This window comes from Zea mays, chromosome 9 (assembly GCF_902167145.1).
Source record: "Zea mays cultivar B73 chromosome 9, Zm-B73-REFERENCE-NAM-5.0, whole genome shotgun sequence".
Classification (NCBI taxonomy): domain Eukaryota; kingdom Viridiplantae; phylum Streptophyta; class Magnoliopsida; order Poales; family Poaceae; genus Zea; species Zea mays.
Genome location: NC_050104.1, coordinates 89,447,613 through 89,475,018, shown reverse-complemented (window position 1 = coordinate 89,475,018; position 27,406 = coordinate 89,447,613). Strand labels below are relative to the sequence as shown.

The window sequence follows — 27,406 nt, the reverse complement described above, 5'->3', positions numbered from 1 at the left end:
AAGCTTGAATTGTTAAGTCAACACGCTAATTCAAAAATTTCTGCACACATTTAGGGGGAGCCACCTATGTACAATTATCGAAAAGAATTTTACCGCTTCAAGTATTTATCTTTTTGACCTTATATGTTTTGGCATCAATCACCAAAAAGGGGGAGATTGAAAGTCCAATCAAACCTAACTGAGGGTTTTGGTGATTTAATGAGAAAACAAATAAGGATACTAACAAGTTTGCTCCTAGTGTATACTCAGTATCTACAAAAATTAAAGGAGTTACAACTTTTGGTGAGAATTGAAAAGGGAAGTTTCAAGGACAAAGCAAACACATCAATGGTGCCTTGAAAAGACTCCATGCGACGAACGTGTAAAATTTCATATATATCTTGAGTCGCGGGATCTATTTCTTTCTTAGTAGTTTTTGCATAGGTAACGGTGTATGCTATAGCTCAAGCTTCCAAATTTAAAAGCTATTTCAAAAACAAAAACTCCTTAGACACTCTGTGTACGACTGTTGTTAGGATTGAAAAACAGAGAGTGTTCCTGTTGAAAAGCAGTTGAGCTTTTTTAGCTGAGTTGAACTTCTTCAGCTGAGTTGAGGTTTTTCAGCTAAGTTGAAATTTTTCACCTGAGTTGAGCTTTTTCAGCTCAGTTGAACTTCAACTTCAACTATGAAACTCTTGAGTCAAAACCAGTTGAACTTGCCTCCGGGCCAGTTGAACCGGGGATTCTCTCCTAAACTTTCTAGTCAAAACCGGTTGAACTGGTCCCAAGGGCGGTTCAACCGGTCACTGGGTCTTCTACCCAGTTTGACCTGCAGTCTACCAGTCGGCAGACTGTCTGTCAACTAACACTAGGACGATTGAACCGCCCTTAGGGCCGGTTCAACCGGTGTCAGGTCAATTTGACCAGTCTGTCCAGCAGTCTGCCAATCAGACTGGTAGACAGACTCACAGTCAGGCAGGGGTCAGTTCAATCGGTCCTCCATAGAAAAATCGTGCCCAACGACTCTTTTTGAGGAGAGTCTATAAATACCCCCTCACATCTCTCTCCTCATAACCGCTGGTCACCCACACACTTATTGCTCACCTAACTTGAGACGAAGGAACTCTCTCTCTCCGTCTCACACCCGATCTAGCTCTCAAATCAAATTGATTGAAGGAGCCCCTTTGGTGTGAAGTTTGTGCTTGTGCTCTCGGATTTGGTTTTCCTGTCCCCTCGCATTCTCATCTCTTGAGCTTGTTGCAAACATCTCTTGTGCGATATTGTTTGTTCTTGAAACCCTAGTGTTTCTAGATGGATTGAGGTTGCTTGGGAGTCTCCAAATTTGTGGACGACCCCAAGAAGTTTGTATTCCCCGCTCTTGTGAGCAAGTTTGAGAAAAGATTCCCTTGACCTTAGTGGTCGAGTTGTGGAGGATTAGGGTTGAAAAAGATCCGGCCCTTTGTGGGCTCTTCAACGGGGAGTAGGGCACCTTTGTGGCGTGGTCGAACCTCGGGATAAAATCTTGTATGTTGTGTTCTTGCTTAATCTGTGATTGTGATTTTCATTTGGCAAGATAGACATATAGGTTTATTCGTCGTGTGGATCTTGTGGTGAATTAACTCCCGTATTTCTCACCATCCACACTTAGTTTATCCCTCGCGTTTTCCATTCTAAGAGACCCCCCTTATATTTCTGTGTAGTTCATAGCCTAAATTTATTCTAATAGTTGGACTGGTTCAGAGTAGTTCAACTTGCCTTTATAGCAGTTGAACTGGCCTGCACCAGTTGAACTGTAGATTTAACATTATCTCGAAGTTTATGGTGATAATTTTCAGATTTAGCCTATTCACTCCCTCTATAGTCTACTTTTATGTATTAAAGCCTACCTATAACTGTAACTGAAAGACACATGGTTTAGATGATATGGGATAGATTCACTCATCCACCCCTGTATTAGAACCTCGTGTGTATTAAATACTAGTCTACTGAACAAGGTCTTAAGTGATACTTCAATCCTATAAAATCATCATTCTCGTTTTCTAGAAAGTCAAAGATTTTTAGCTTTGTCCAAATATATAAAAAAAATCAATATTTATAGTATATGATAAATTATTGAGTATATTTTTATAATAAATTTATCTAAAGATATAGATGTTGCCAATATTTTTTATAACTAGTGTTTTTAGTAACGGGACGGTAGGAGAGACTAGAGAGTGTATGAAAGATTGAAAGATCGTCCGGTCGAGATGCTCTGGCAAAGCTAACTCAACTTTTAATGACAGTCAAATTTTGACCATGATGACGTTGCTTACGAACCAGGCGACGACGCACCGGACTGCTAACTTGACTCCGACAGCACTCGAGGTCGAGGTCCGGTAGACAAAGCGCACAAATCCGCCGTCGGATGCAACAGCCCCCGTCCCGCCGACCCAGCATATCCCCCCACGGCGAGGTCTCGCGTTGTGGCCGCCGACGAGCCACCGCCACACGCCGAAAAGGCGCGCATTGAAAACGGGGACGCGCACCTGCCCGCCTCGTGCCGGCGGCCTCCCCGCGAGCGCCTGCCCGCCCCTCCGCCCACATCGCCGACGCGCGGGGTCCCGACGCGCCGTGGCCAACGTGTCGGCGAGCTGCAGTGGGAGTGAGGGGCCGGGAGCGCGTCCACGCAGCGCGCCTCGCCACCTTCCGCTGGGCGCGGCCAACGCGTGGCCTCGTACGCCGAGACGTGGTCGGGCTCCGGGCCCTTTGATCCGGCGGGAGCGGATGGCTGTGGGGCGCGCGCACCCCGGCCCCCGCGATTCTACTGGACGCCCTGTCAGTGTCACGTCGGCAGAGCTAGATCCCCGGGAGTGGAAAGCACAGTGCCTTTTTTTCATTCAAAACCTCGTCGAATTTCTGTCCTGGCCAACGCGTGGCCTTGTACGCTAAAATTGCATTAGTTGTTTTTAGGCCTGTAGGAGTAGATTTCGTGTAACGCTGCAAACAGGAACATGTCTAATATGAGAGATGTCGAGGGGGCCGTCTGTAAGAGATCCTGGATGTTTACCACACGTCCACACGCGCACACACACACAAAAACTGTCGACCATGTTGAACATACTCAACAAATCGTGCAGGAAGGAGATTCAGCTGACAGAGAAAAGGCGCACACAATTAATAAGAAATCTATCCCCTGCCGACTGCCGACCGCCGGCCGTTTGCCGACGAGCCGAGACCCGCGAGGGCGCGCGCGCAGGAACATGCAGGATCAGACGACGACGAGCTCGCTGCTCTCCAGCAGCGAGCGCTCCTCCAGCTCGGCGCCGGAGACGGGGGAGACCAGGGAAGAAGGCATGCACGCGCACACAACACACTCGCTTTTTTTGTGACGATCTTGGTTTTTCTCCTCGGTGCATTCGACTAATTCGATCGGTTAATCTCTTCAAGCACGCATGCATGCATGTCCTTCTGACTTTGCCTTGCTCTTAGTTCTTCTCGCCACTTTGTTCGATCAGGCTTTCGGAGGTCTCTTCGGTCGTTTTGTTTCTTTCCTCTTTCCAAGGAAAAGACTTCTAGCTTGTCCTTGTAGCTTTACAATATACTTACTACGCCAAGTGGAGTGCAACTGTGTATTTCTCTCGCATCCACTGATCATCATGCATGCATGCACGAGATAGAGGCTGATTTTAACGAGATCATCACCGGCCGCGGGTGTGCAGCGATGGAGAGCGACGAGGAGATCAGGAGGGTGCCGGAGGTTGGCCTGGAGCTGCTGACCAGCCCGTCGACGTCCGGCAGGGAGGCGACCGCTGCCGCGGCCGCTGCCGGGACGTCGTCCGCGTCGCAGGCGGCCAGCGCCAGCCGCCGCGGCCGCAGCCCGGCCGACAAGGAGCACCGCCGCCTCAAAAGGTGCGTTCACGCCTCTTCGAATACCAGCTTGGGCGATCCATTGCGAGCTTAGCGGCCTCAGAGACTGTCCTCAAGACACGATAATCGAGAGCTTGTGTCGGCGTAGTAAGTACTCACAGTGCTATACCGAATTGAAGGCCGTGTTTCACTTCACAACTACTACAATACATGCGTAGTAAGTACTCACAGTGCTAGACCGAATTCAAGGTTAATTGTTGGGACATGACTATTCTAGCGTTGTTTTCAGTTATCTCTCAAAATTAGAGAGACGAGAGAGGACGTCAGGGGACGTCCCTGTCTTGGTTGTCCCGCAACCAAACGCGCCCTTAAAGCTAATCACAGTTAGAATTTCATGTCCCTATTTCCAAAAATACCACGTCAGTTTTATGGATGAATGAAACACCCTCTTTCAATAGAGAGTTTCATTTCACTGTTTCATATGTCAACATACTTCTTAAATGCTGCATATAAATAACCAATATGATTTACTCAATTATATGAAGATGAAACAAAACACTCTCAGTGGAGGTTTCACACAGTTTCCAAGACCTTGGAAACGAGTTAACATGGTTTCATCCCCATGAACTCCATGAAACTCTTCCTTATTAAATGTTGTGACATGTCATCTAAATAGCTAATGTGGCAGGCTAATTAATACGTGAAACACCTCATGAAACCTCTATTGTGATTAGCCTAATAGTCACCCTGTGTAGAAGCCTTGTTTGGAGCACGACATGCAAGACACAATGGTAACCGGCGAGGTCTCTTAGGCCATTCGTATTTCGTAATAGGAGTTTTATACTCATTTAATACGGTCACATATCAGCATGTTGATGACATAACATTGCAATTAATAGAAGAGATATAGAGAGAGTTTTATGGGAGTTGATAGAGTTTTATGAGGATAAAATTTTATCTACATGGTTACCTAGTTTAAATATGATGTAGCAGAATTGGTATTGTATTGAAATAGTGCACTGACAACGGCCTTAAAACGTGAAACCTCACATGTTCAAGAGAAACCTCGTCGTTAGAGCGTGCAGCGGTTGTGGGCTTCGTCATTAATTGATCCTCCAACCATGCAACATCGACGAGGAATGAGAATAGATACATGAGAAAGAAGGATAAATAGAGGCATTAGATATGTTTTTTTATGATTGAAAGTTGGGATTCTCGATTACTTGTGATTCTCTCTCATACATTCATATAGAGGGGATGATCTTGCCTGGATAGGAAACAAGTCTTAAAATGCGTTCTCCAAATTTCCCACGCTCAAAATAGATCTAAAACCAAAATAAATCGCTTTGAATCTACATAAAATTTGGTCGAGCCGGCTGGCCAAGTTTCACGAGGATTAGATGATGTGGCTGGTCCGACAATAGGGCATCCGACTTAGCAGGTTTAGGGTCTGTTTAGCAGGGCTCTGGCTTACACAAAAACAACTCTAACTCTAGTTTTTTTCTTCTTCTGAAAACCAAATCTTTAGTAGAGCTGAAACCATTTTGTAAATCGTTAAGCAGAAACGATTTATTCTAGAGCCAAAGTCATTTCCATGTATTAAAGTGTTAGAGCCAGAGTCAAAGCCAATGAAGCTATTATTTATGGCTTTTTCTCTATAGTACAAAAATGATTTTAGCTTTTAGGTGCTTTTTTAGTAAGCTATTTTAAATAAAAATGATTAGCAGACTCTGTCTTTTTTCAGAGGAAATCTAGAGCCCAAGTCCTGCCAAACAGGCTCTTAGACAATGGCATCACCATCTCCTTTTTTTCTTTGTGATTTGAATTGTTACACAAAATATTTTCTAGCAAGTCTTTGTGTTATCAGAAACTTGATGGTGCAGTCTCATCTATATATACCGGGATATTTTTGCGTGGTGGCACCAATGCTAATACATTGCCTCGCTGTCATGTTGTTGTAACCTCGCATCACGTCAACTACTTTATTATCTAGAAAAGAATCACAGTCATGTTGTTGTAGCCTCGCATCACGTCAACTACTTTATCTAGAAAAAATATATATTCATGAGAATGAGTATGTGAATGAATGGATGTTCATCGAGTTTGAATTTCATTTAAGCTAATATTTAGTCTTTGCAATATAAATGTTGACTGTGTATAGATGCTTTCTGATTTGACACATGCCGCAAGTGCATTTCCGCATTGCTAAGGAACAGTGAGGAGCGAGCGATGTCATATCTGTAGCCCCAAAAAAAAAAATAATAGGTGGGGCCTTTTCGTAGCCATAAAGCCCACCGCGAACAGATTAAAGAGGCCCCGCACTCATCATCAGGTTGCTTCGGAACCGGGTGTCGGCGCAGCAGGCACGGGAAAGGAAGAAGGCGTACCTGAGCGAGCTGGAGGTGAGGGTGAAGGAGCTGGAGAAGAGGAACTCGGAGCTGGAGGAGAAGCTGTCCACGCTGCAGAACGAGAACCAGATGCTTAGACAGGTACGCGAAGCACAGTCGTATCGTATTACTTACACATGCATGGGTTACTATTTCTTGAATAATGGATGAACTGCAAAGAACACCACACTGTAATTTGATTTTACTGCCTGCAGATACTGAAGAACACCACTGTCAACAACAGAAGAGGCCCAGGTAGCAGCAGTGCTGGTGGAGACAGCCAATAGCTGTCGTCTATACAACTCCTCCTAGAACCCGGTTGCACTTCGAAGAAACTAATTAATTAAAGCAAGGAAATACCGCTTGAGAGAGCTAGTAGAAAGATTGAACTGGTCATGCAAGCTCGTTATTTAGTTACAATCATATATAGCCAGCCTCCCTTCACAGGGACCCTGTGCTGCATATATACGCACGTGTTCAGTGATTCAGTCCGTTCTGCAACTTTGTCTAGCTGTATGCATGCAATCGCGTTGCCAACTTGTAATTCGATTCGCCTTCGTGTGTAGACTGTACGCAAGGCGGAGTGGACGCAGTGCACAAGTCCGTGGTGCAACAACTGTAATGTAATAACTAGGCTTGTCTGAATTCTGAATTTGTGTGTCTTCTGTACTGTACGGTTGTGCAAACGTGCAGATTCGCTGATGACACATTTTATTTAGCTTGACCAATACATCGACATGTCCTCTCCCATATGCTAGAATTTTAGAAGATATAAATATTAGTTACTATTTAGTAACCCATTCATTTTAAACTATGAGATGTTTTTTTTTGTTTTTTTAAGATGTACATTGTTTGGGGAGCCTTCGCGCCGAAGTTCTACAAGAGTGTGTTTGGTTTGAAGAATGAAGTGATCCATCTTCTTCTCACTTTTTTATTTGGTTTGTGGAGTAAAATGGATTGATCCATCATCACCTCATTCCTCATAAACTAATAATTAGTATATACATGAGGAGTGGGTTGATTTTACCAAAATTGATGGAATGAACTTATGATGCATCACCTCATGAAACATTGAGTGACTCCACAAACCAAACACACCACAAGTTGCTAACTTCGTCTTGAAAAGCAATTTTTAGATAAAAGTTTTTACCTTTATCACCAAGTTGAAGCTAACAACAGGGACGAAGCAAAGGAGATTTAAGTTTACGAGAGCGCTAAGTTGGTTGATGTCGAAAGGGGTAGCTTCGGATGTTAAGATGTGGCTGACGAGAGATGAAGATAAAAATCGTGGAGGACTCGATCCGCAAAATATATAGGTGGAAAAGTATAATATTGTCTTCATAATGTTTATAGTAATTATATACTCCCTCCGTTCATAAATATATGACATCGTTGATTTTTAAAAAAACTTTGACCACTCGTCTTATTCAAAAAAATAATGAGTTATTATTTTTTATGATTTGTTTTATCACTTAAGGTAGTTTATTTTTGACTTAAAATTTTACATTTTTGAATAAATATTTTGAATAATACGAGTAGTCAAAGTTTTCAAAAAAAGTCAACATGGTCATATACTTGTGAACATATTTATAGTTTCATATGAAGTTGTATCCCATGACTATAAATAGAGGAACAATGTCATGCGTAATTTACGTTTTCGAGAGCCTAGAGCTTCGTTTCGCGCAGCCTTCAAAGATACCTTCGAGTTATCACTTGTGTAAAGCCAAATGTACGCTTGTAATCATTTGATATATTGCAAGGAATGAATTATATGTGTGTGAACGTTCAGATGAGTAACATATCTTGCTTTTTATTTGTTTACATGTTATCCTTGTTAAAATACATATATTTCCACCCTTCATCTTCTCTGTTGAATTAACCTTCGAAGAAGGGTTAATTGAAGAGAGAAGCTTATTTTTTATAACTTGTGTTGCCTTATGTTTTATATCTTTTAGCAATCAAAAGAAAGTGATAAACATTGGCTCCCACCTTCGGTGATTCCACGACCATGATGAAGAGCATGGCAAGCCATCAAGCTTCGTCATCAAACTCGAAGAAGCTTGCACTCCCTATCACTGGAGGCTCGAGCTTCGAACCTAACAATAAAAGGCAAAGGAAATAAGCCTAAAGAAGGGTACAACATGTGAGTGTCCAAGGACCCTACATCAAAACAAAATGGTCTCACATTACCATTGCATTCTCTCAAGAGGACCTTCGCCTCAAAGATTACACACGCAGAGATGCTATGGCGATATCATGTGTCATAAAGGGCTTCGTAGTTCACAATGTCTTGGTTGACATGGGCAGTGCAGCAGGTATCATAATCGCAAAAGCCTTCAAGCAGATGCAGGAGTCAGAACATAAAATCTAAGATTCAACTTATTCTCTCTGTAACTTCAGAGGGCTGCAGGTGTTGGCCCTCAAAAAATTGGCTATGCCCATCACCTTCAGCTATGTTAACAATACAAGAACACAAGTTGTGTTTGAGATAGTCGATATGGATTTCCCATACAGTGCAATTATTGGAAGAGGAACACTCAATATCTTTGAAGCATTCAGTTTATCTCTGCATGAAGATACCAAGCAATCAAGGAGACATACCAGTGTATGGAAGTCAAGAGGTCGCAAGAAGGGCATAAGGTACCTTACAAGAGACCAAAATCGTCTACAACATTGATGATGTCGAAGTGCAAGCTCAGGCATCATAAAAGCAAATCAAAGAAAAAGCATCTTTGGTAGATCAGCCGAAGCCAATTCTGCTTTGCGAAGATGTAGCTGATCAAAGGGTATTTTTGACTCACAGATGTCTTCGGAGCTAGAATTAGAGCGCAAAAGATTCTTTTTTCATAATAAGGATGCCTTTGCTTGGTCAGCAAATGAATTTTGTGGGGTTGCTAGAAGTGTCATAGAGCATGCACTGAATGTTGATCCAAGTAGTAGACTAAGAAAGCAAAAGCTTCGTAAAATGTTCGAAGACAAGGCCAAAGGTGCAAAGGCCAAAGTCAAAAGGTTGCTTAGTGCTGGCATCATAAGAGAAGTCACATATCAAGAATGTCTTGCCAACACAGTTATGTCAAGAAATCAAATGGCAAGTGGAGGATGTGTATAGATTTCACAGACCTCAACAAGGCATGCCCGAAGGATGAGTTCCCATTGCCAAGAATTGATTCCCTCATGGATGTAGCAGCTACTTCGGAGCTTATGAGCTTACTAGATTGCTATTTAGGCTATCATCAGATTTAGATGAAGGAGAAGGATGAGCCAAAGACCAACTTCATAACCCCAGTGACACCTATTGCTATCTTTGGATGCCTGAGGGGCTCAAAAATGCTGGCGGAAGCTTCCGTAGGATGACAGCTAAGGTGTTGAGCACATAACTTGACACGAATGTCTTAACTTATGTTGATGGCATTATTGTCAGAAGCAAAAAGCAGCAAAGCCATATCTCATATCTTCAAGAGATCTTCGCCAACTTCTAAAGAGCAGACCTGAAGCTCAACCCTAAAAATGTGTATTTGGAATGAAGGACAAATTCCTTGGTTGCCTTGTACCAACAAAAGGGATTGAAGCAAATCCGCACAAGATAGAGGTCATACTTTGGATGGAACCACCAAAGTCAAGAAAAGGAGCTCAAAGGTTAGCAGGAAGGCTTGCTTCCTTGAATAGATTTATTTCAAGATCCACAGAATGAAGCTTGCCTTTCTTTGAAGTACTCAAATCAGCAGAAGTATTCCAATGGGGACTAGCTCATCTGCAAGCATTTGAAGAGCTGAAACAATATTTGTTCCAACTGACAACCCTCTCCCCACCATCGCCAGGGGCTCCTCTATTGCTCTATATATCAGCTTTGTAGTCCACTGTAAGTGTTGCTCTGGTTTAGGAGAACGTGGAAGGAGGAACCAAAAAGCAAATGCTAGTATACTTCGTCTTCGAAGTATTAGGCCCATCCAAAAAAATTACATAAAGATGGAGAAGGTCCTGTAAGTAGTCTTAATGGCCTCTATAAAGCTTCAGCATTATTTCTAGCCCTACAACATCATCGTACCTTCATCATAGCCTTTGAAAGATATCATAAGAAATAGAGAAGCTTCAGGGCTAATTAGAAAATTGGCCATCGAACTCAATGAGTTTGTCATTTATTTTGTCCATAGATCATCTATTCAATCTCAAGCACTAGCAGATTTCATTGCTAATTGGACTCTTGGCTCACGGGATGAAGCTACCACATCAGAATAAGCTACATGGACAATTTTTTGTGATGGTTCAGGGGGTCCTTCGGGGCTGGTGTTGCTGCTGTTATAATCTCTATGTCAGAGCGGCTTCTCCCAAAGCTCCACCTTTTTCTCGAACAGAACAGATACTCCTTTGCAATCACACACACTCTTTGTGCTGTCACACCGTCCATCATTTGCCACCTGTAGTGCTGGTAAGAACCTTGTAAGAGCGGGGTAAGACACTTCACAACTTGTGTTCCACGACCACCCTTGAGAGTAGTTGTAGGGTTCATAACTTTTGCTTGTTGTCTTTGTTTATGTTTTGTACTAACAATGACAGGAACATCCCATCTAGAGCTCCACGACATGATGGGAGCTATGTGTGATGCACTCAACATGAACACTGAAAGGTTGAAGAGAGTTTGGACTTGTTAAACATATGGACACGATGGAGACTCGTCTACCACAGCCTACAACTTCTTTCGTAGGTTATCATATTCTTGCTTTTCCATCTTATGATGATATAGATGCTGAAAAATATAATGAGAGGGAAACTATGATAGATTGTCTTTTTGCAAAATATTTTATGTGTGAACAGAAAAGATCAAAAAGACAACTAGTGTTTTGACCCAATCTGCTTTTATTTTGGTGGGAATTCTTAACCCCATTAGATAAACCATAAACTTGGAAAGATCTAAAAATTCTTATGTGAGAAACTTTTATTAATACACCTCCTGAATTAAATTCATCAAATGAGGTGCATCATCTAGTAGATCATAATATTGTTGTTTCTCTTGCTGTGACTAACCTTTTGCAGGATCATATACAAAAGTGAGAGGATGATGTTAAAGAAAATGAGGTTCTCATAGCAGCATTAGAAAGTTAAGACCCATCATTTCATAATTCATCAAGTAGTCCTTTTGCTAGCGAGAGTAAAGGTAATGCTCATGGTGAGACTTTTGTTGATGTGATAAATTTTTCTCATAATCATCAACATGTTCCTTCTGGTAAAGAAGAGTTATGTGATGATGCTTTTGTTGTCTCTATGCCACAACTTATGAAAGAAATTAAAACATTCAATCCCATAACTAGTGTGCATGATTAGCTAAAATTGTTATCTCCTTTAAATACTTTGGCTTTTATTGAATTTGATGTTCTATGTAATCTAAATAATTTAGAGGAGAAACTTTATTTTATTGCCAATTTTCCATGGACATCTTAACATACATATCATTTTATTGGAAGATAGAATTGGAAACGAGAATATATGGTACATCGAGTATATATTTGTTCAAATATAAATTCTCCTTTTGTCATGAAACAATATGATCAACTAGATGGTTGTGTTAAAGCTAACTATATCATGTCTAGTTCCTCTTGTCCTTCTTTGTATGTTTCGCAATAACAGGATCAATTTCAAGAAGGGGAGCAAGGTTGGATGATGTCAAGTCCTACAACAACACCTTATGGAGGCACCAACTACTTTGAGTCGAGGATGACTCAAAACCAAGAAGGGAGAATGATGAGTACATGGACGTAAACTATATGTTCAAGGCTCAATCAATGATAGAGTCACAAGATTAAGGGGAGTCTAAGTTAAGTTTATTCACGGATCTGATTCGAACTGCAGGAGTGGGTCTCACGAAAACGGACGCCCAGACTACATACGTACTTTGTTTTTGACGTTCTAGATACCATTAGAAAGCTAAGAAGATAAGCTTTCCAAACCAACTAGTCACACATCAAAATATGCTCAAAATTTATGAGAGTCGTTGTAATAAGATGATGTCTAGAATCTGCTAGAAATCAGCGACACCTGTTTCTTGGCCTAAAGGCCTGGTACATCCTAGGATTGTTCGGCCACCCCCTTGGCCACTGCATAAGTCGAGGGTGACTCCAGTTCAAGTGGGAGAGGATGATGAGGACATCACTCACATACAAACAATGCATGGACCGACAACACGAGCATGTGCACGACAGCTAAATCTCCAGGTTCATTCTTACTTAGTCAATTGTGTTTTAGAGCTTACGCTTTGTGCCATGGATGTTTTGATGATTAGGAATCTTGGAAAGGACCAGTAAGTACTTGTGAAAGGCCAATATGTCAAGGAGGAAAAGCTAGGACACTCACAACAACAGAAAGCTAAGTCTGACTCAACTTCGTCTCTACCTTGGAGTCCAGGACCAATATACACCAAAACAGACGCCCATGATACATCCAAACTTTGAATATGTTGGGATTTATATGGATGTAAATCTAAGAAGATAACCTTTCCAACCCAACTGGAACCACCTTAAAATTCATTCGGAGTCGACGGGAATCGTCGAAACAAATCAGCGTTCAGATTTTGTTTTGGTACTGCGACACCGTTTATTGGGTGATTGGGTCATTTATCATGTTGGAGCCATTAGGGGTGCGACCAGGGGTCACGCACACCCCTAACCTCTATTTTATCAGCATCCACCACCACATTAGGGTTTGAGTTTTGCTTAGACCATTTCTACCATTGAACAGTATCGTCGTTCATCAGTTTGTGAGGATCCACCTCGTGATCAATATAGTTTTGATTGCATTCTTCCTGTTCTTGCTTGTATTCTTGATTGTGCTTGCAGGGATAAGCCTTCGTGGCGAGGTCACTCATGTGTCATGGGTGATAACCAACAGAGCAGTGGTGTAGTGATTGCGATGATCTATTCCCTCGGAGCCTTCGATCATCAACGTCGAGATCTCCATCGAATCAAGTTATGGTACCTCACAGAAGATCGGGCTTCGTCCTCTATCAAGAGCCATAATAGTTCTTGTGGTTGTACTGTTTCTCGGGTTGTCGTCCCATATTCTAATCAAACACAATGTTCATGTACCAACAAATAATATACCACAAGAATAACATATCACAATAATAAAGCAACATTTATGTTTCCTATGTAAGAACATCCACATAAACCATGTAAAGAAACTAGCATGTTTATCTAACATAAAGTAAACCATGATATAAATAAGGTATAGAAAAACAAGACTAGTCATTACTTAATAAGTCCCATCAGATTAAACCTAATAGTGTGTGGCATTAGTGAGAACATAAAAGTAAATATTATACATGATCACACAATGTGATCAAGGACACAACTTTCCTTCCAAAGCAAGTCTTCATAGGTCTGGTCTTTCGATCCCTCGATCAATAGCTCTTCTAGTCACAGAACACATACAAATAAGTAAAACATAAATAAAAAAATAACAGTACACCTAAGAGGACCTAGAGGGGGCAAATAGGTGATGCCTACAAAACACAACTTCAAACACAGACTTGGTCTCCAAATTAAGAGTTAGTGCAAAATAAGACCAAGATGGAGTGAGAAGAGGAAAGAAGTTCTCTTCACTTGATTGCTCTTTCAAGATGTATAATCAACTAAGAGCAATATTGCAGGTGAAAGTGAGAGCTTAGAAAGAGGAAGAAAACTCACAAATAATCAAGCACAAGTGACATGGTGATTTTCTCCATGGTTCAGCCAAGCCTCAAATGCTTGCCTACTCCACGCTGTTGTGTCCCAATAGACAATGGTTGCACTCAATCTGTCTCAATTGATCCAAAGATCTACTTGAGTGCCACAATTGTCCTTATGTCAATTATATCCCTCTCCCAAGGAATCTCCACAAATTGGAGTCTCTTGCAGCCGTACACAGAAATCAGAATTACAACATGAAACATAGCACAAGAGAGAGGAGAGAGTACATACACAAGAGCCAAAAGCAGTCACACAATACAAGGATCAAGATCTCAACAGCTCAGTCACACAAAATAGCAAGAACACCTTAGAACTGCGCTCAGATCTCTCTAAAATCACTAGAACATGTTGTGGCGGAGAGTTGGAATGATCTTGTACTCTTGGTATGCTTGGGTACTGAAGGAGGTCGCCTAGGAGATCCTTTTATAGCCTAAAGAGCCCCCATAGTCATTGCTTCTTCCATATAAAAGCCGCTGAAATTGTGCTCTACTCAAGGGCACCGGACCGGTCCGGTGCGCCAGCAGACAGGGTCCTATAGCTCCTTCCCCGGGATATAACTGATTCCCTTCCTTAACTGACTAGCACCGGACCAGTCTAGTGCACCTTCGGACTAGGTGCCACATCAGCTAGCCATTATCCAGCACACGCCCGAGGGAGATAGTCGTTGAAACGGTCTGGTGCACCACCAGACCGGTTACTGTAGGCGGTTCGGTGATTTTTATAAACAAAAACTCGAAATACGAAGGTAGCTTGTTGCACCACCGGACCGGTCCAGTGAACCACAGTCCAGCCCAATGATGTGCTTTTTTGTAGATTGAGTCCATTTGACTTGGACTTTCTTGTGAGCCTTTCTACGACTTACACAAACATTGTTAGCATATACCACAATTGATTAAGTGTAGGAAACTCATCATTTCTTCATAGTTTCACAATAATTTGTAGTTTGGCTCAAACCATGTCCTAAAAACACTTTTTCTCGCAAAATTGAGTTAAACATCAAACAAAAGTGCTAGAAACATATTGAAAGTTTCCTAAAGGGGGGATGAATAGGCAAGCGGAAATTTTCCCAACAAAAATTCTAAACGAACTGAGTAAAACCGGTGTCAAAACCAGTTCAACCGGTTTGCACGAGCTCAACTAAATAATGAGATATAAAACTGAATTAATCTCGAAATTCATCCAGTTAACTTTGGAAATGAGATGTTTTAGATGATCCACAGGGTTGAAAGTAGTAGATCTAAGAAGGGCACTTCTCAAAATCCACACACTAAAAAGATATAAATAAATCTTCCAAAGAATGCTGAGAGAACGAAGAACACGAACAAACACAATGAGCAAGAACATAAGAGACACAAGATTTATACCGAGGTTCGGTCACACCACCAAGGTGCCCTACTTTCTCGTTGAGGCGCCCACAAAGAGTCAGGTCTCTTTCAACCCTAATCCTCCCTTCGTCGACCACAAAAGTCAAGCCCACACACTAATCTTTGCTCACGAGCGGGTAATACAAACTTTCTTGTGGTCTTCCACAAGATTTGGACACTCACAAGCGACACCTAGTCATCTAGGAGCTAGAAGCTCCAAGAGTAATGAATCCACAAAGAACTCGATGTAGTACCAAAGCTCGAATCAAGAAGAATAAGGATTTGGAGATGAAGAACAAAAACCACAGCTCCTCAATCCCACACAAAGATTTCTCTCCAAAGATTTGAAATGGGAGAGGCAAGAGATGAGAGAGAGAGAGAGAGTGAAAGGTGTTTCTTAGGTTAGGAATGGAGTTTGAGTCGTGCTCTTGTGTGGGGGAGAGAGGTAGGAGTGAGTATATATAGGTGGGGCTCCAAAACTAGCCGTTTTTGACTTTTCTGCTCAAAAACCGTCTAAAACCGGCTGAACCGGTTTCCAGCAGACTGAAATTCGGTCCAGTGGTCGGCTGAGTAGGTAGCTGGACCGAAGCCAAAACTGGCTAAGCTGGTCCAAAACCAGCTGAGTTGGTTTTCCAAAAAATCGCACACAGACTTATGGCTGGCTGAGAAGAAAGGTGGACCAGGGCCAAAACCGACTGAGCTTGTCCAAAAACCAGCTAAGCTGGTATTTGAATACCAGCTGAACCAGCCTGAAAACCAGTTGAACCAGTATTTTTCAAAGAGCAATTTTGGCCAAGATAAACTTAAAAAGGTTGTACTACATACTTTCACTAAAGATTAAAAAGGATAAAGTAGAAGTTTTGGATCAAGGATTTTGAGCTTTAGTACCAACACCAACCTTCTTTTTGGACCCCCCTTGATAGTACGGCGATTCCTATACTCAAGTTAAATAAAATATAATTAAGTAAACTTCTTGAGCCATTGGTGTCTCATGTGTGATTTCTCCATGGCGTTGCTTCTTAAGGATCACAAGCATCTTTGTCTCACCTTTTGAAGCAAACACAAATCGAGCCTGTGACTTAAACCATTTCACCATATATGAGCTCAACTCATGGCTTCAAGTCACCTTACTGATGCATCAACACAATATAACTCTTCATTGCTAATTAGTTCATCGACTTAGTGCAAGTACTCTCTTCTTCACCTTAGCAATGGTACCTCAGTCCATAAGCCGTCGCTTGGCCTTCACCTTCACTTAGTTCCTCGAAGCCCTTTCCTTGCTATCTTCACCCTATCAAGCCATTATTGAGTCACATCATATTGAGCATCCATTGAGAGAATCATTTCTTCGATATTGTAAACCTTGCTTGAATGTCATCTAGATATAAATGTTAAGATCAATCAAGCTCTAGTTTGATTCTCATATAAGCATATATGGACTAATAGTAATATGGTCAAGCCAATTCATGATTCCTCATATCTTATTCACTTTGGCTTGACCAATCCTCTTAATCACTTCAACCTCTATTATGATCATATGTATGCAGTGATTTCTCAGGTCTTGTCCATATATTCAAACCAATATAGAGACCATATTATATCCATTTGCATTGTCTCACTGGTTATTTAACCTTGTGTTAAACCTTTGTTCACTGGTCATTATACACTATTCAAGTATGTTCATCATACTGAATTTCTTGTTCAACACTTAGCAAACTTGTTAGACCTTTAAATCTGTTGTTATCCAATTCACCAAAACCCACAAAAGGGATGAATGCACTTTCACATAGTATTAGGCATATGCAACTTATATATCTAAGTGTTCAAACCTTTTTGTTTTACCATTTTACCAGAAGTTACACTTTATAGCCTTCTTTGAGCTCATTTGGATTTAGCACCTTCAAATTGCATACAAGTGAACATGTACTCATACTCATTACAAACAAGTTAGTCCATAATAGTGTGTTGGACACTTAATCACCAAACCAGAGGTAGAAATGGCTATCTAGACCATTTCCCTTTCAACACCAAACAGTGAAAACATATGCATAAAACAAATCTATGCATCAAGATCAAGCCGCAGACTCAAGAACCACTAAAATTGGAGTTAGAATGAAAAGTTATGGCACAAATAAGTTTTATGATTAATTTTATATTAAAAAAATATACTTCTAGGGGTCATTCTCTAAAAACCTGGGGTCCCTACGTAATTTTAATTATAAACACAAGGGCCTCGGTATAAACTGATGAAGGTAGGACGACATGTCTATTAACAAAAAAGTCAGGGGCTAATCCAACAAAAACAGGACCGATGTGTAATTATTTTTGAATGATAATATATTAATTCGCTAATACAGAAAATCACAAGGACACTTTTGAAAAACGAGCATGGCTAGAGATCTTAAATCGATGGCCTAGATTTTTAATATCCAACCAATACGCTTAGATCTAATTGTAAGGCTGAGTCTAGTGCACAGCCTCCCTCTCGCCCCTGCCACGTCTGCTCTCGCCTCCACTCTCGCCTCTGCTGCTTCAGTGCATAGGCTGCAGCAGGCTACAGCCTCGTTTATCATGGAGTCAATGGCTAGGCGGCTAGCACACCTTCTCTTATGCCGACGGCGGCACATGTCTTCTCCTATTTAACGGCCCCCTTCTACTTCTGGTATATGGTGTTTCCACATGAATTTTGGAGTGATTTTATTGTCATTGATTTTGATTTCAGCATGAACCTAGAAAAACTTATGTGCTCATCTCAATTTTGATAATGGGCTAAGTGATCTCATCGTCTTCCAAAATAGGCAGTGATTCCTTTGAATCTGTGTTGCACGTAAATCTCTTCGCTCTGGAATGATTAGAGATCAAACACATCATGAAACACAAAAGCTCTCTCGAAATGGTAGAAATCTGAGAAGAGAATTGAAAATAATATACCACAGAATCTAAGGGAGGGCAATACAACCAAGAAAGTTCCTCCACTTGAGTCACGTCCACGGTCTGCAGAAAGAACATGTCGTTAGGAGCTGTTTTCTAAGCTGCTTGAAATGTTGCGTACCTACACACAAAGTGGTAAGATTGTTAAGACAATATTGTTTTGGGGAGCTCTTGGTTCTTAGGTTTTCATCTTGATTACTATCCAAATGCTTCCCAATTTACATGTATATACAGTTTTAGATTCAGATTTTGTCAGCAAATTTTGATGGCATAAGGTACAAAATTGAGGTGCTAAATATGCAAGCTGCTTATCAATTATCAATATTTTACTAGGCAAACAGAGCTAGCAACATACCCGTCTTTCGGCTTCTGCATATCAAGGGTGTAAACTAAAGCTTGAATGTATGATGGCCCTCCCCATGGTGGTGAAAGGAACACTAAACTAGCCTGGTGGATTTGAGGCAATCAATCAGCAAATAATTTGAATGATGAAATAATTGCACGTTCTTCTTTATAGTGATAGTATGGTCTTAGGAGTTAAGGTGCATATATGAGTATATCAGTATATGACATGAGAGGTTAAGGATTCAGGAATTAGATGCCAAAGCGGTTGTTTGCACTAAGCTTTCACAAAATTGTGATCTTTCAATCTCCCTACACTACTAAATTTATAATTGGAGGACATACCATGAGGAAAGGCACTAGGGAAGAAGTCAACGAACTCGATTATGTCCTCGACGTCGTACACCCTCACGTTGTGTGCAACTAGAGATATAGATAGAGATTGGAGATATATTTATAAAAAAACATATATGAAAAAGAAAAAACAAGAAAACACCTCGTGGGCCAAGAAAAGGCCCTAGGCCCATTCAAACCAAACCGGCCTGATCGCGAGCCCATGCATCCTGTCACCCTCCTCCCATATAAATCGAACGACAACCTTGGCCTTGCCGGGCCTCCCCTTCATCGTCCTCCTCCTCCCATATAACCCATTCGCGGGGATAGGGCTATCGGCTACCTGTCTCATCGCCGATTCACTGTAGCTTTCGTCTGTGTTGCCCATGCGATTCTTGTGTCGCGCCTTGTACTACCCGAGCCAGTAGCCTCCAGGCAGTGGCAGATTTTCATGCCGAGAGTTAGGGTTAGGGTTTCTGTGGTTGCAGAGATGGAGGAGCTGACGGAGGGAGTGAACAATCTGGCGATTACGGAGCCGCAAATGAAGAACAAAATCCAGGTATCCAACACCAAGAAGCCACTATTTTTCTATGTCAACCTCGCCAAGGTGAGTTTTTCCCTTTCTCGTTTTTTCTCTTCGATTGTTTGGGGGGTTATTACGAGTTAGACAACAGCGAGGCTGTGGATTCACATCCTTTTTTCACCATTTTTAAAAAAAGTTTTTCAGAATTAGTGTGTAGATCCAGGATGAGCTTTGGTCACTAAGCCCTAGAGGATTGGGGGAGGGGGAACTATCTGATTTCATCTCTTCTATGTCAAAAGAATATTGGTTGTTCAATTTGCATCATGTTTTCCTGTTTAGCAATAACTCAACACTAATTTACTATGATGGTTGCAGAGGTACATGCAGCAGCACGAGGAGGTGGAGCTCTCGACCCTTGGCATGAGTAAAACTCTTTTGCTCTTCATGATTCTTTTACCATTCTACACGTGTTATACCGTTATGTTGTGTTGATGTAATGAGGCATTTATCTACCTCTGTATCTCAAAAGGTCAGAAACATTTATATATCCACGCACTCGAGTTTTGATTACAACTACGCCTAATTACTTAGATTTTGTGTTTTGACTGTGAAGTCTTAGCGATTTGAAGCAGTGTCTTGTTTGGTGACTTACCACAATGATGTGCTCATCCTGAAAGGTGTTCACCCTTGTGTTGTTTGGTGATCAGTTTTTGGCATTCGAGCAGGGTTCACATTCTTGTTTTCACTGTTCCGAAATTTCGGTTTGACCAAAAAATTTGACTTGTATTTTTTAATTTAAAACCGAAATACTCCCTCAGGTTTCCTATTAGTTGTCGGTTAGGGCAACGACACGGTCTCCAAAATATAACTTTGATCAATGTTTTTTTGTTAAAATACAAATAAAATATTAATACATTTATACTTTTATAAAAGTACTGTTTATGATAAAACAGTGCATATAAATATTAGGATTCAAAACTAAATAACAAAATAGTTATTTATAGTCAAAATTTTATAAGTTTGACTCGAACCTTGTCCAAAACGACAACTAATAGGATACTGGAGGGAGTACTTCAGAAACCGTAGTGGGAAATATATCTCGTACGTGAGCGGTAACGATAAAACCACCAGTTTCTCGCCGTTCTCGAGCAAGAAATGAATCCGTGCATTTTAGTGAACTGAACGGTCCAACCTCAAGGATGTGCTGACCTTGTGAAAGTTCACTCTGAAAAGTCAATAGAGGTTATTTTAGTTATAAATTGTATAGCTATTGGGCGTATAATTTGTGGATCTATGATGACACATTGTTGTGGTTAAACTTCAAGTGCCCAAGTTAACTTTTAGCGTGATTTATAGTGGTGTCTTTTTTATTACTTTTTTGGTATGTTTGCTTTTTTGTTATTGTATCTCTTTTAGGATATTTATTTTGATAAAATACATTAATACAAACATTATAACATAATGTCCATGATTTCACGTTTCACTTCGTATGCTTAATTATATTTTGCAATTGTACTTCTGTTGTGCATGTCCTTATTGTACTTTCTTAATTACAACATGTTGGTATGCTGATGAGCTTGTTTATCATCTCAGCCATTGCCACTATGGTGACTGTTGCCGAAATTCTAAAAAATAATAGGCTTGTTGTTGAAAAGAGTAAGGATTTGTAGCCTATATACTTCTGTCGTTGTGATACATCTTCGCATATCTTCATCTAATGAGATTTTTTTTTGCGGAGATCATGACATCCACAGCTGATGTCAAGGATGATTCAAGGGCCCACCCTATTCAGAAAGCCAAGGTCCTTATAAGAAATGAACATTTCTCAGGAGTTACTAACAAACTATTTTTATATATGCTAATATTGTTGTTGTGGCTAGATCGAAATAGTGTTGGGCAAAGACAGAGAAATTTGATGAGCTGATGGCGGCAGCTGATGCGGAGAGGGAGGCTGCCGAGGCAGAGGAGCAGAGCTAAACGTCTAGCTTAAATTTTGGCGTTGTATTAGTACAACTTTGCTAGGTTGTGGGTTTTTTATCTCTTGGCCAACAAGGGATAGGTACTTATGTGTTAGCACTCTAGTGTTGTGCTCATTTTATTTATTTTCGTGGTAACTTATGTTTATGATAAGATTCGAGATTCGTTTTCACACGTGTTTTGTTGGGTTTTCAATTTGTGGATATTGTGGGCCTGTCTTGGACTATCCTCCAACAGTCTTTCCATCTCCTAACTCCACACTAGGGAAAGGAAGAAGTGGAGTTAGGGCCAATTTCATGTTCTTTTAGGACATTCTATTTTTTTGCCATCCTTACCAGTAGAGTGTGACTCCGTTGGTCTTACTACCTTCAACATCTTAAAAATATTCAAAATGTACTCTACAAACAGTGCAATATAAAGTCTCCACAAACAGTGCAATATAAAGTGTAAAATAGTATAAAACAATGTTTTGTAATCATATGGGTGAACTGTTACATTGCACCATATGATCATCCAAAATACTATTTTGCACTGTTCTACATTATACATTGTATTGTTTGTATAATGTAGTATAAATATAAGCCTGTGTATGGGAAATTTGGTGTCATCCTTTTATCCGGTTCTTTTACGAAGCTCAACAAGAATTAAGTCTCGGTGAGGTTGGACACTTATGATTTAGGACGGTTTTTATTGGCCTTTGTGGGTAAACACTTATGAGTTAGAGCATCTTCAATGAGTCAGAGAATCTTTAACGGGAGTCCTAAATAGAGTTGTATTTTAAAATATAGGACTTCTAACACCAATAATCTATCCTAATAGGGGTCCTCTTTTACAAAAAAATATTAAATAACTATAGGACTCGTCTATCGGGTCCTAAATATAGAACTATATATTAAAGTTCTATCCTCGTTTTGTAAACTCTTGCTATCCTTTTATTTTCCTAAATAACATCTATTTCCTAATAACACGATATATGACTCAATTGTTGCCGTCATAAATGTTTATGTGGCTCCAAACAATTTAAATTATATTCTAATTTAATTTTTAGAACTCAAATATAAGACTTGTTCAAGATGTTCTTAGGGCTCTGCGCACTGGTGGGAGACTTTGGTGGTGTTTTTTTCAGCTTAAAATTGGATTTTGGCCATCAGAATTCGCTTCTGTGAGAATTGTTTGAAAATCACTCAAATCAACATGAGCGTAGAATTCGCCGAGTCGTTGCAATGGGAGAATCCGTCGCTTCGTAGATCTTAAACCTTTCTTCGCACGTTAATCCCGTGATATTTAGATTCTGATGGTAATTAGATTATCTAGAAATCCAAATTCTCAAAAAATATTTTTATAAAAAATTATACCAAACAAGCCATTTGTTTTCAGGGTTGTGTACATCAAACCCCTTGCGCTAGGGGTACTAATGGTATAAATATTTTCTGATTGTATCAGAGTTTATAATAGTTTAAAAGAGTTTAGATTTATCTGAGTCCGAAATTCAGATACCCAAATCACATATTTACGATATCGATATCCATTTTCATATCTGACTTGGCTGATGAAATCCGAATACTCTCACATGGCATATTTACGATATCAGTTTCATTCGTATCATCCAACTTAGCTGAGACTATTTGTATTTAAATCTAAATCTAATAGAAATATAAAAATAAACGTAACATCGTTCTGTTGACGCCTTTTCGGAGCGCCAAATACTTAAGAAGAACCGGCGGCGGTGCTCTCTGGTCAGGCGCGGACGGTCCGCGGCCTGGGGCCGGACGGTCCGCGACCTGGCACAGGGGCTAGGGTTTCCTGCCTGACGGCCGGACGGTCCGCGCCCTGGGGCCGGACGGTCCGCGCGTGCGCAGGGGCGGCGGAAGATCGCCGGCGGCGCCTGGATCTCGCTCCCGGGAGGGACCCCGTCGGGGAGGAGAGATCCTAGGGGTTGTCTAGGCTCGGGCCGGCCGACCTAGACTCCTCTAATCGGCGTAGAGTCGAAGAGAGGCGAAGAATTTGGTGATCGAGAGGCTAAACTAGAACTAGACTAGAACTACTCCTAATTGTACTGGAAATAAATGCGAATAGAAGTTGTATTGATTCGATTGTTGATGATTACAAATCGGCCGTAGACCTCTCTATTTATAGGGGAGGGGGGCTGGACCCTTTACCGTCAGAACTCCGAGCAAATCCCGCGATTTTCGCCAACAAACGCAGCAAAAAACTCGGAACCCTAATCTATTCTGCGCGTGCGCGGACCGTCCGGCCCACAGGCGCGGACCGTCCGGACCGCGGACCGTCCGGCCTCAGGGCCGGACCGTCCGCACCTCATTTTGGTGCTCAACATATGCCCCCCTGCCTTTTGGTGGAGCTGAGCAAACCAAAAGCAAATAACTCGATGAGATTACATCGGTTCTCTTAGGCATCTTGCCACATACTAGTATGGTACTGTTTGAGGAAACGCCCATTCAAAGCCTTAGGAAAATCCTTGCCTTGTAATGTTTGTAGCAAATAGGCGTTGCCAGACATCACTTGTTTTACTTTATAAGGACCCTCCCAGCTTGGCGACCATTTCCCGAACTTCCGGTCTTTATTCCTTAGAGGCAGAATAGTCTTCCACACCAGGTCCCCTACTTGAAATGATTTTGCTTTGACCTTCTTGTTGTAGGCCCTGGCTACCATGATCTTGTCCTTTTCTATTGCTCCCAAAGCTATCATCCTCTTGTCGGTCACCTCATCAATATTATCCATCATTGAATTATAATAATCAGTAGCATTTAAATCATTTTGTCTGGCGAACCTGACAGCATTCAAACTTATTTCCACAGGCAACACTGCTTCCTGCCCATAGACAAGCTCAAAAGGAGACACTTGAGTAGTGTAACGCCCCGAATTTTGCAGTTGAATTTTTTTCTTTCTTTACTCGCCAAAATCCGGGCGTTACCTTTTCTTTTTCTTTTTCCCCTCGCTAAACCTTGACCTTTTTCAAAGTTTAGCGGGATTCGGTTTGGAATTCCCGTATGTATAAAAACCCTAAATACTTTATGTTGTTTGATGCACCATGCCGCCCTTGCATTTTTGGTTGTTTGAAAGTGCAATCGCATTCATCTAAAAGATCGGATTTCGAGAACAAGCGGAAAATCTTTTATCTTTCTTTCTCTCTCTTTCTCTCTCCCCTTTCTCTCTCTCTCCCGCGCCCTGGGCCGACCCCGGCCGGCCCAGCCGCCCCCTGGCGCCCCCCCCTTGGGCCCAATTGGCCCAAGCCGCCCCCCCCCCACCTCCCCTTTTTCCCCAAACCCTCTCCCTCTCCCTCTCATTTTCTCTCATTCTCTCCCTAGCGCCGCCCCTACCCCTGCCCTAAGCCGCCGCCGCCCCTGCCCCCTACCCTAGGCCGCCGCGCCGCCCCCTGCCGCCGGCCGCCCCTCGCCGTCGATCCCCGCCGGTGAGCCCCCTCCCCCTCCTCCCTCTCCTCCCTCCCCTCTTCTCTCCCCACCCCCGCGCGCCCCCTGGCCGCGCCGGCAGCCGCCCCAGCCCCGCCGTGGCCCCTGGCCGCCGCTGGCCGGCCCTCGGCCGCGCCCAGCCGGCCCCGGCCGCCGCTGGCCCGCCCCGGCCGCTCCCCTGGCCGCCCTGGCCCGGCCGCTGGCCGCCCCCAGCCGCGCCCCGCCCGGCCGCCAGCCGCCCCTAGCCCGCGCCCCGGCCGCCTGGCCCCCTGGCCGCGCCCCCCTGTCCCGGGCCGGTTCAGCCGGCCTCGGCCCCGGCTCAGCCGCCCCCGGCCCCAGCTCGGCCGCCCCCCGCGCTCGGCCGCCCCAGCTCGGCCGCCTGCCCCCGGGCCGGTTCAACCGCCCCTAGGGCCGGTTCAACCGCCCCCCCCCCTCTGTTTTTTTTATTTATTTTTTATTTTATTTTATTTACTTTCTGTGATTATAATTACTGTATTTTAAGTAGGCTAATCACTGTTCATGCTATGGGAAAATAGGAAGTTTAATTTAAAATTCCGTTATGCTATTGATTCACGTAGTTAATTGTTTACCCTGTGCAATGTTGATCAACTAAAAGTGATTAGGTTTCCATTAGTATATATAAATATATATAGCAGAATTATTTTGTTAAAAACCAATTGTGTCATTAGTGCATAAGATTTAACCCCCTGCGAGACCCTTTCCTGTTTCTTTCTAACCATAACAAATGCGATATCGAATGTCATACTTGATGCATATTCGCTTTATTTGTTATCTTGTATGGTGTACTGTTCTTTTGTATTAAATATGTGGATGGATGTATGTATGTTTGCGCTCGCATAGAGAACGATTCGGTCGAAGAGCCCGAGGAATTCGCAGGAGAAGCCCCTGAGCAGCAGTCGGTTGGTGGAGGCAAGTGTCCTTTGACCTATCTCTGTCCTATTCATTATTTAATTCACCTCCCGCTTACACATTTATGCCTAAGGATTGACTAGCTTTTGTTATCCATGTCCTTGTTTACCTATCTGGGTTGGATTATTACTGTTTAGCTTTATGCTATTGCTCAACTCTAATCAATGAACATGATGAGATTATCTATGATACGCTGTTTTCCCGTTCTTCTTTATGATCATACTTGTGGTTTTCAAGGGGACTCGAGCGGTTTCTCGAGTGCCTCTCCGTAAGGACCTGTTCTATGGATGACCGCCCGGGAAAACAGTGCAACCATGAGGGTGGAATGGGGTGCCCTTAGCTGAATAATTAGAGGATCCGGGATGTAGTTCACTTAGCCGTCGTGCCGTCAATGGGGCTCGGTGTATGCGGCTCGCTCTGCCAAGTTTGGGTTCGCCCCTTGGGGAGGAGTGCGGTGCATTTAGGAAACCTAACGGGTGGCTACAGTCCCGGGGAATCTTTGTAAAGGCTACGTAGTGAAACCCTGCCTATTCACCTTGGTAGTGTTTAAGGGTTTGATCGGCCCGAGGCAAGAGGGAATCACGGCTTGTGGGTAAAGTGCACAACCTCTGCAGAGTGTTATGAAACTGATATATCAGCCGTGCTCACGGTTATGAGCGGCCAAGGGAGCTCCAGTGATTAGTGGTACTTGATCAGAGACATTGTGGTACAGGTGGTTATGAGATTGATGGTTCTGGTTATGATTATGGTATTGGTAAGTGGTATTCTTTCCGTTTGGAAAGGGTACATCGGGTTAATAACTTGGGTTAATGCTAAAACTTGGCTTTCTACTAGTAAATAATAATCTGACCAACTAAAAGCAACTGCTTGACTTATCCCCACATAAAGCTAGTCCACTACAGCCAAACAGGATACTTGCTGAGTATGTTGATGTGTACTCACCCTTGCTCTACACACCAAACCCCCCCCCCCAGGTTGTCAGCATTGCAACCACTGCTCAGGCGAAGATGAAGCTGTGGAAGGAGACTTCCAGGAGTTCCAAGACTACGACGAGTTCTAGGTGTGGGTTAGCGGCAACCCCCAGTCGGCTGCCTGTGAAGGCCGCGTTATCTACGTTTCTTTTCCGCACTTTGATTTATTGTAAGAACTATATGGACGTCTCAGACGTATGATGTAATCGACTATTTCCCTTATTAATACTATTTTGAGCACTGTGTGATGATGTCCATGTTATGTAACTGCTGTGTACGTGAATAACTGATCCTGGCACGTACATGGTTCGCATTCGGTTTGCCTTCTAAAACCGGGTGTGACATAAGTGGTATCAGAGCCGTGCTGACTGTAGGACCGCTAACCTAGAGTAGAATGGTCGTTCTAAGGACTATAGACCTCTGTCTCTTCCTTGACTTTGATATCCCTTCAAAAGTTGGTCCTACTGACCAAACCTATGTTCTACTACATATTATACCTTGCTGAAAATTATGTTTTATTCTGATCCTTCATTTATTTATGATTCATTACTTGCTGGTCATATTAATTCTATTCTCACCCCTTTTGCTTGCGATGTCTTTTGTAGATGGCTCGACTTAGACACACTGCACGAAAGTCAGTCATCCCCTTCTTACCCTCCCGCCTTGCTGAGCGTCCG

The 27,406-nt window shown here is 42.3% G+C and overlaps 1 protein-coding gene and 1 pseudogene across 1 annotated transcript; both read left to right on the top strand.

Annotated features, from left to right (window-relative positions):
• The first annotated feature begins 2,821 nt into the window (after nt 1-2,821).
• LOC103638645 (transcription factor HY5) lies at nt 2,822-6,942 on the top strand. Its single transcript, XM_008661497.4, has 4 exons — nt 2,822-3,309; nt 3,678-3,867; nt 6,158-6,314; nt 6,428-6,942. Exons 1-4 carry the CDS (start codon nt 2,970-2,972, stop codon nt 6,497-6,499), a joined length of 759 nt encoding a protein of 252 aa, XP_008659719.1. The 5' UTR covers nt 2,822-2,969; the 3' UTR covers nt 6,500-6,942.
• A 12,448-nt stretch (nt 6,943-19,390) lies between these two features.
• Nucleotides 19,391-21,400, top strand: LOC103638644 (uncharacterized protein At2g34160-like; annotated as a pseudogene).
• Nucleotides 21,401-27,406: the final 6,006 nt, after the last annotated feature.

What these genes read in the sequence shown, in the direction of transcription:
- LOC103638645 (XM_008661497.4), top strand. Translation starts at nt 2,970, where the DNA reads ATGTCTAATATGAGAGATGTCGAGGGGGCCGTCTGTAAGAGATCCTGG. An exon ending in GAGCACCGCCGCCTCAAAAG is followed by an intron (nt 3,868 to 6,157) that starts GTGCGTTCACGC and finishes ACTCATCATCAG; the next exon opens with GTTGCTTCGGAACCGGGTGT. An exon ending in AGAACCAGATGCTTAGACAG is followed by an intron (nt 6,315 to 6,427) that starts GTACGCGAAGCA and finishes TACTGCCTGCAG; the next exon opens with ATACTGAAGAACACCACTGT.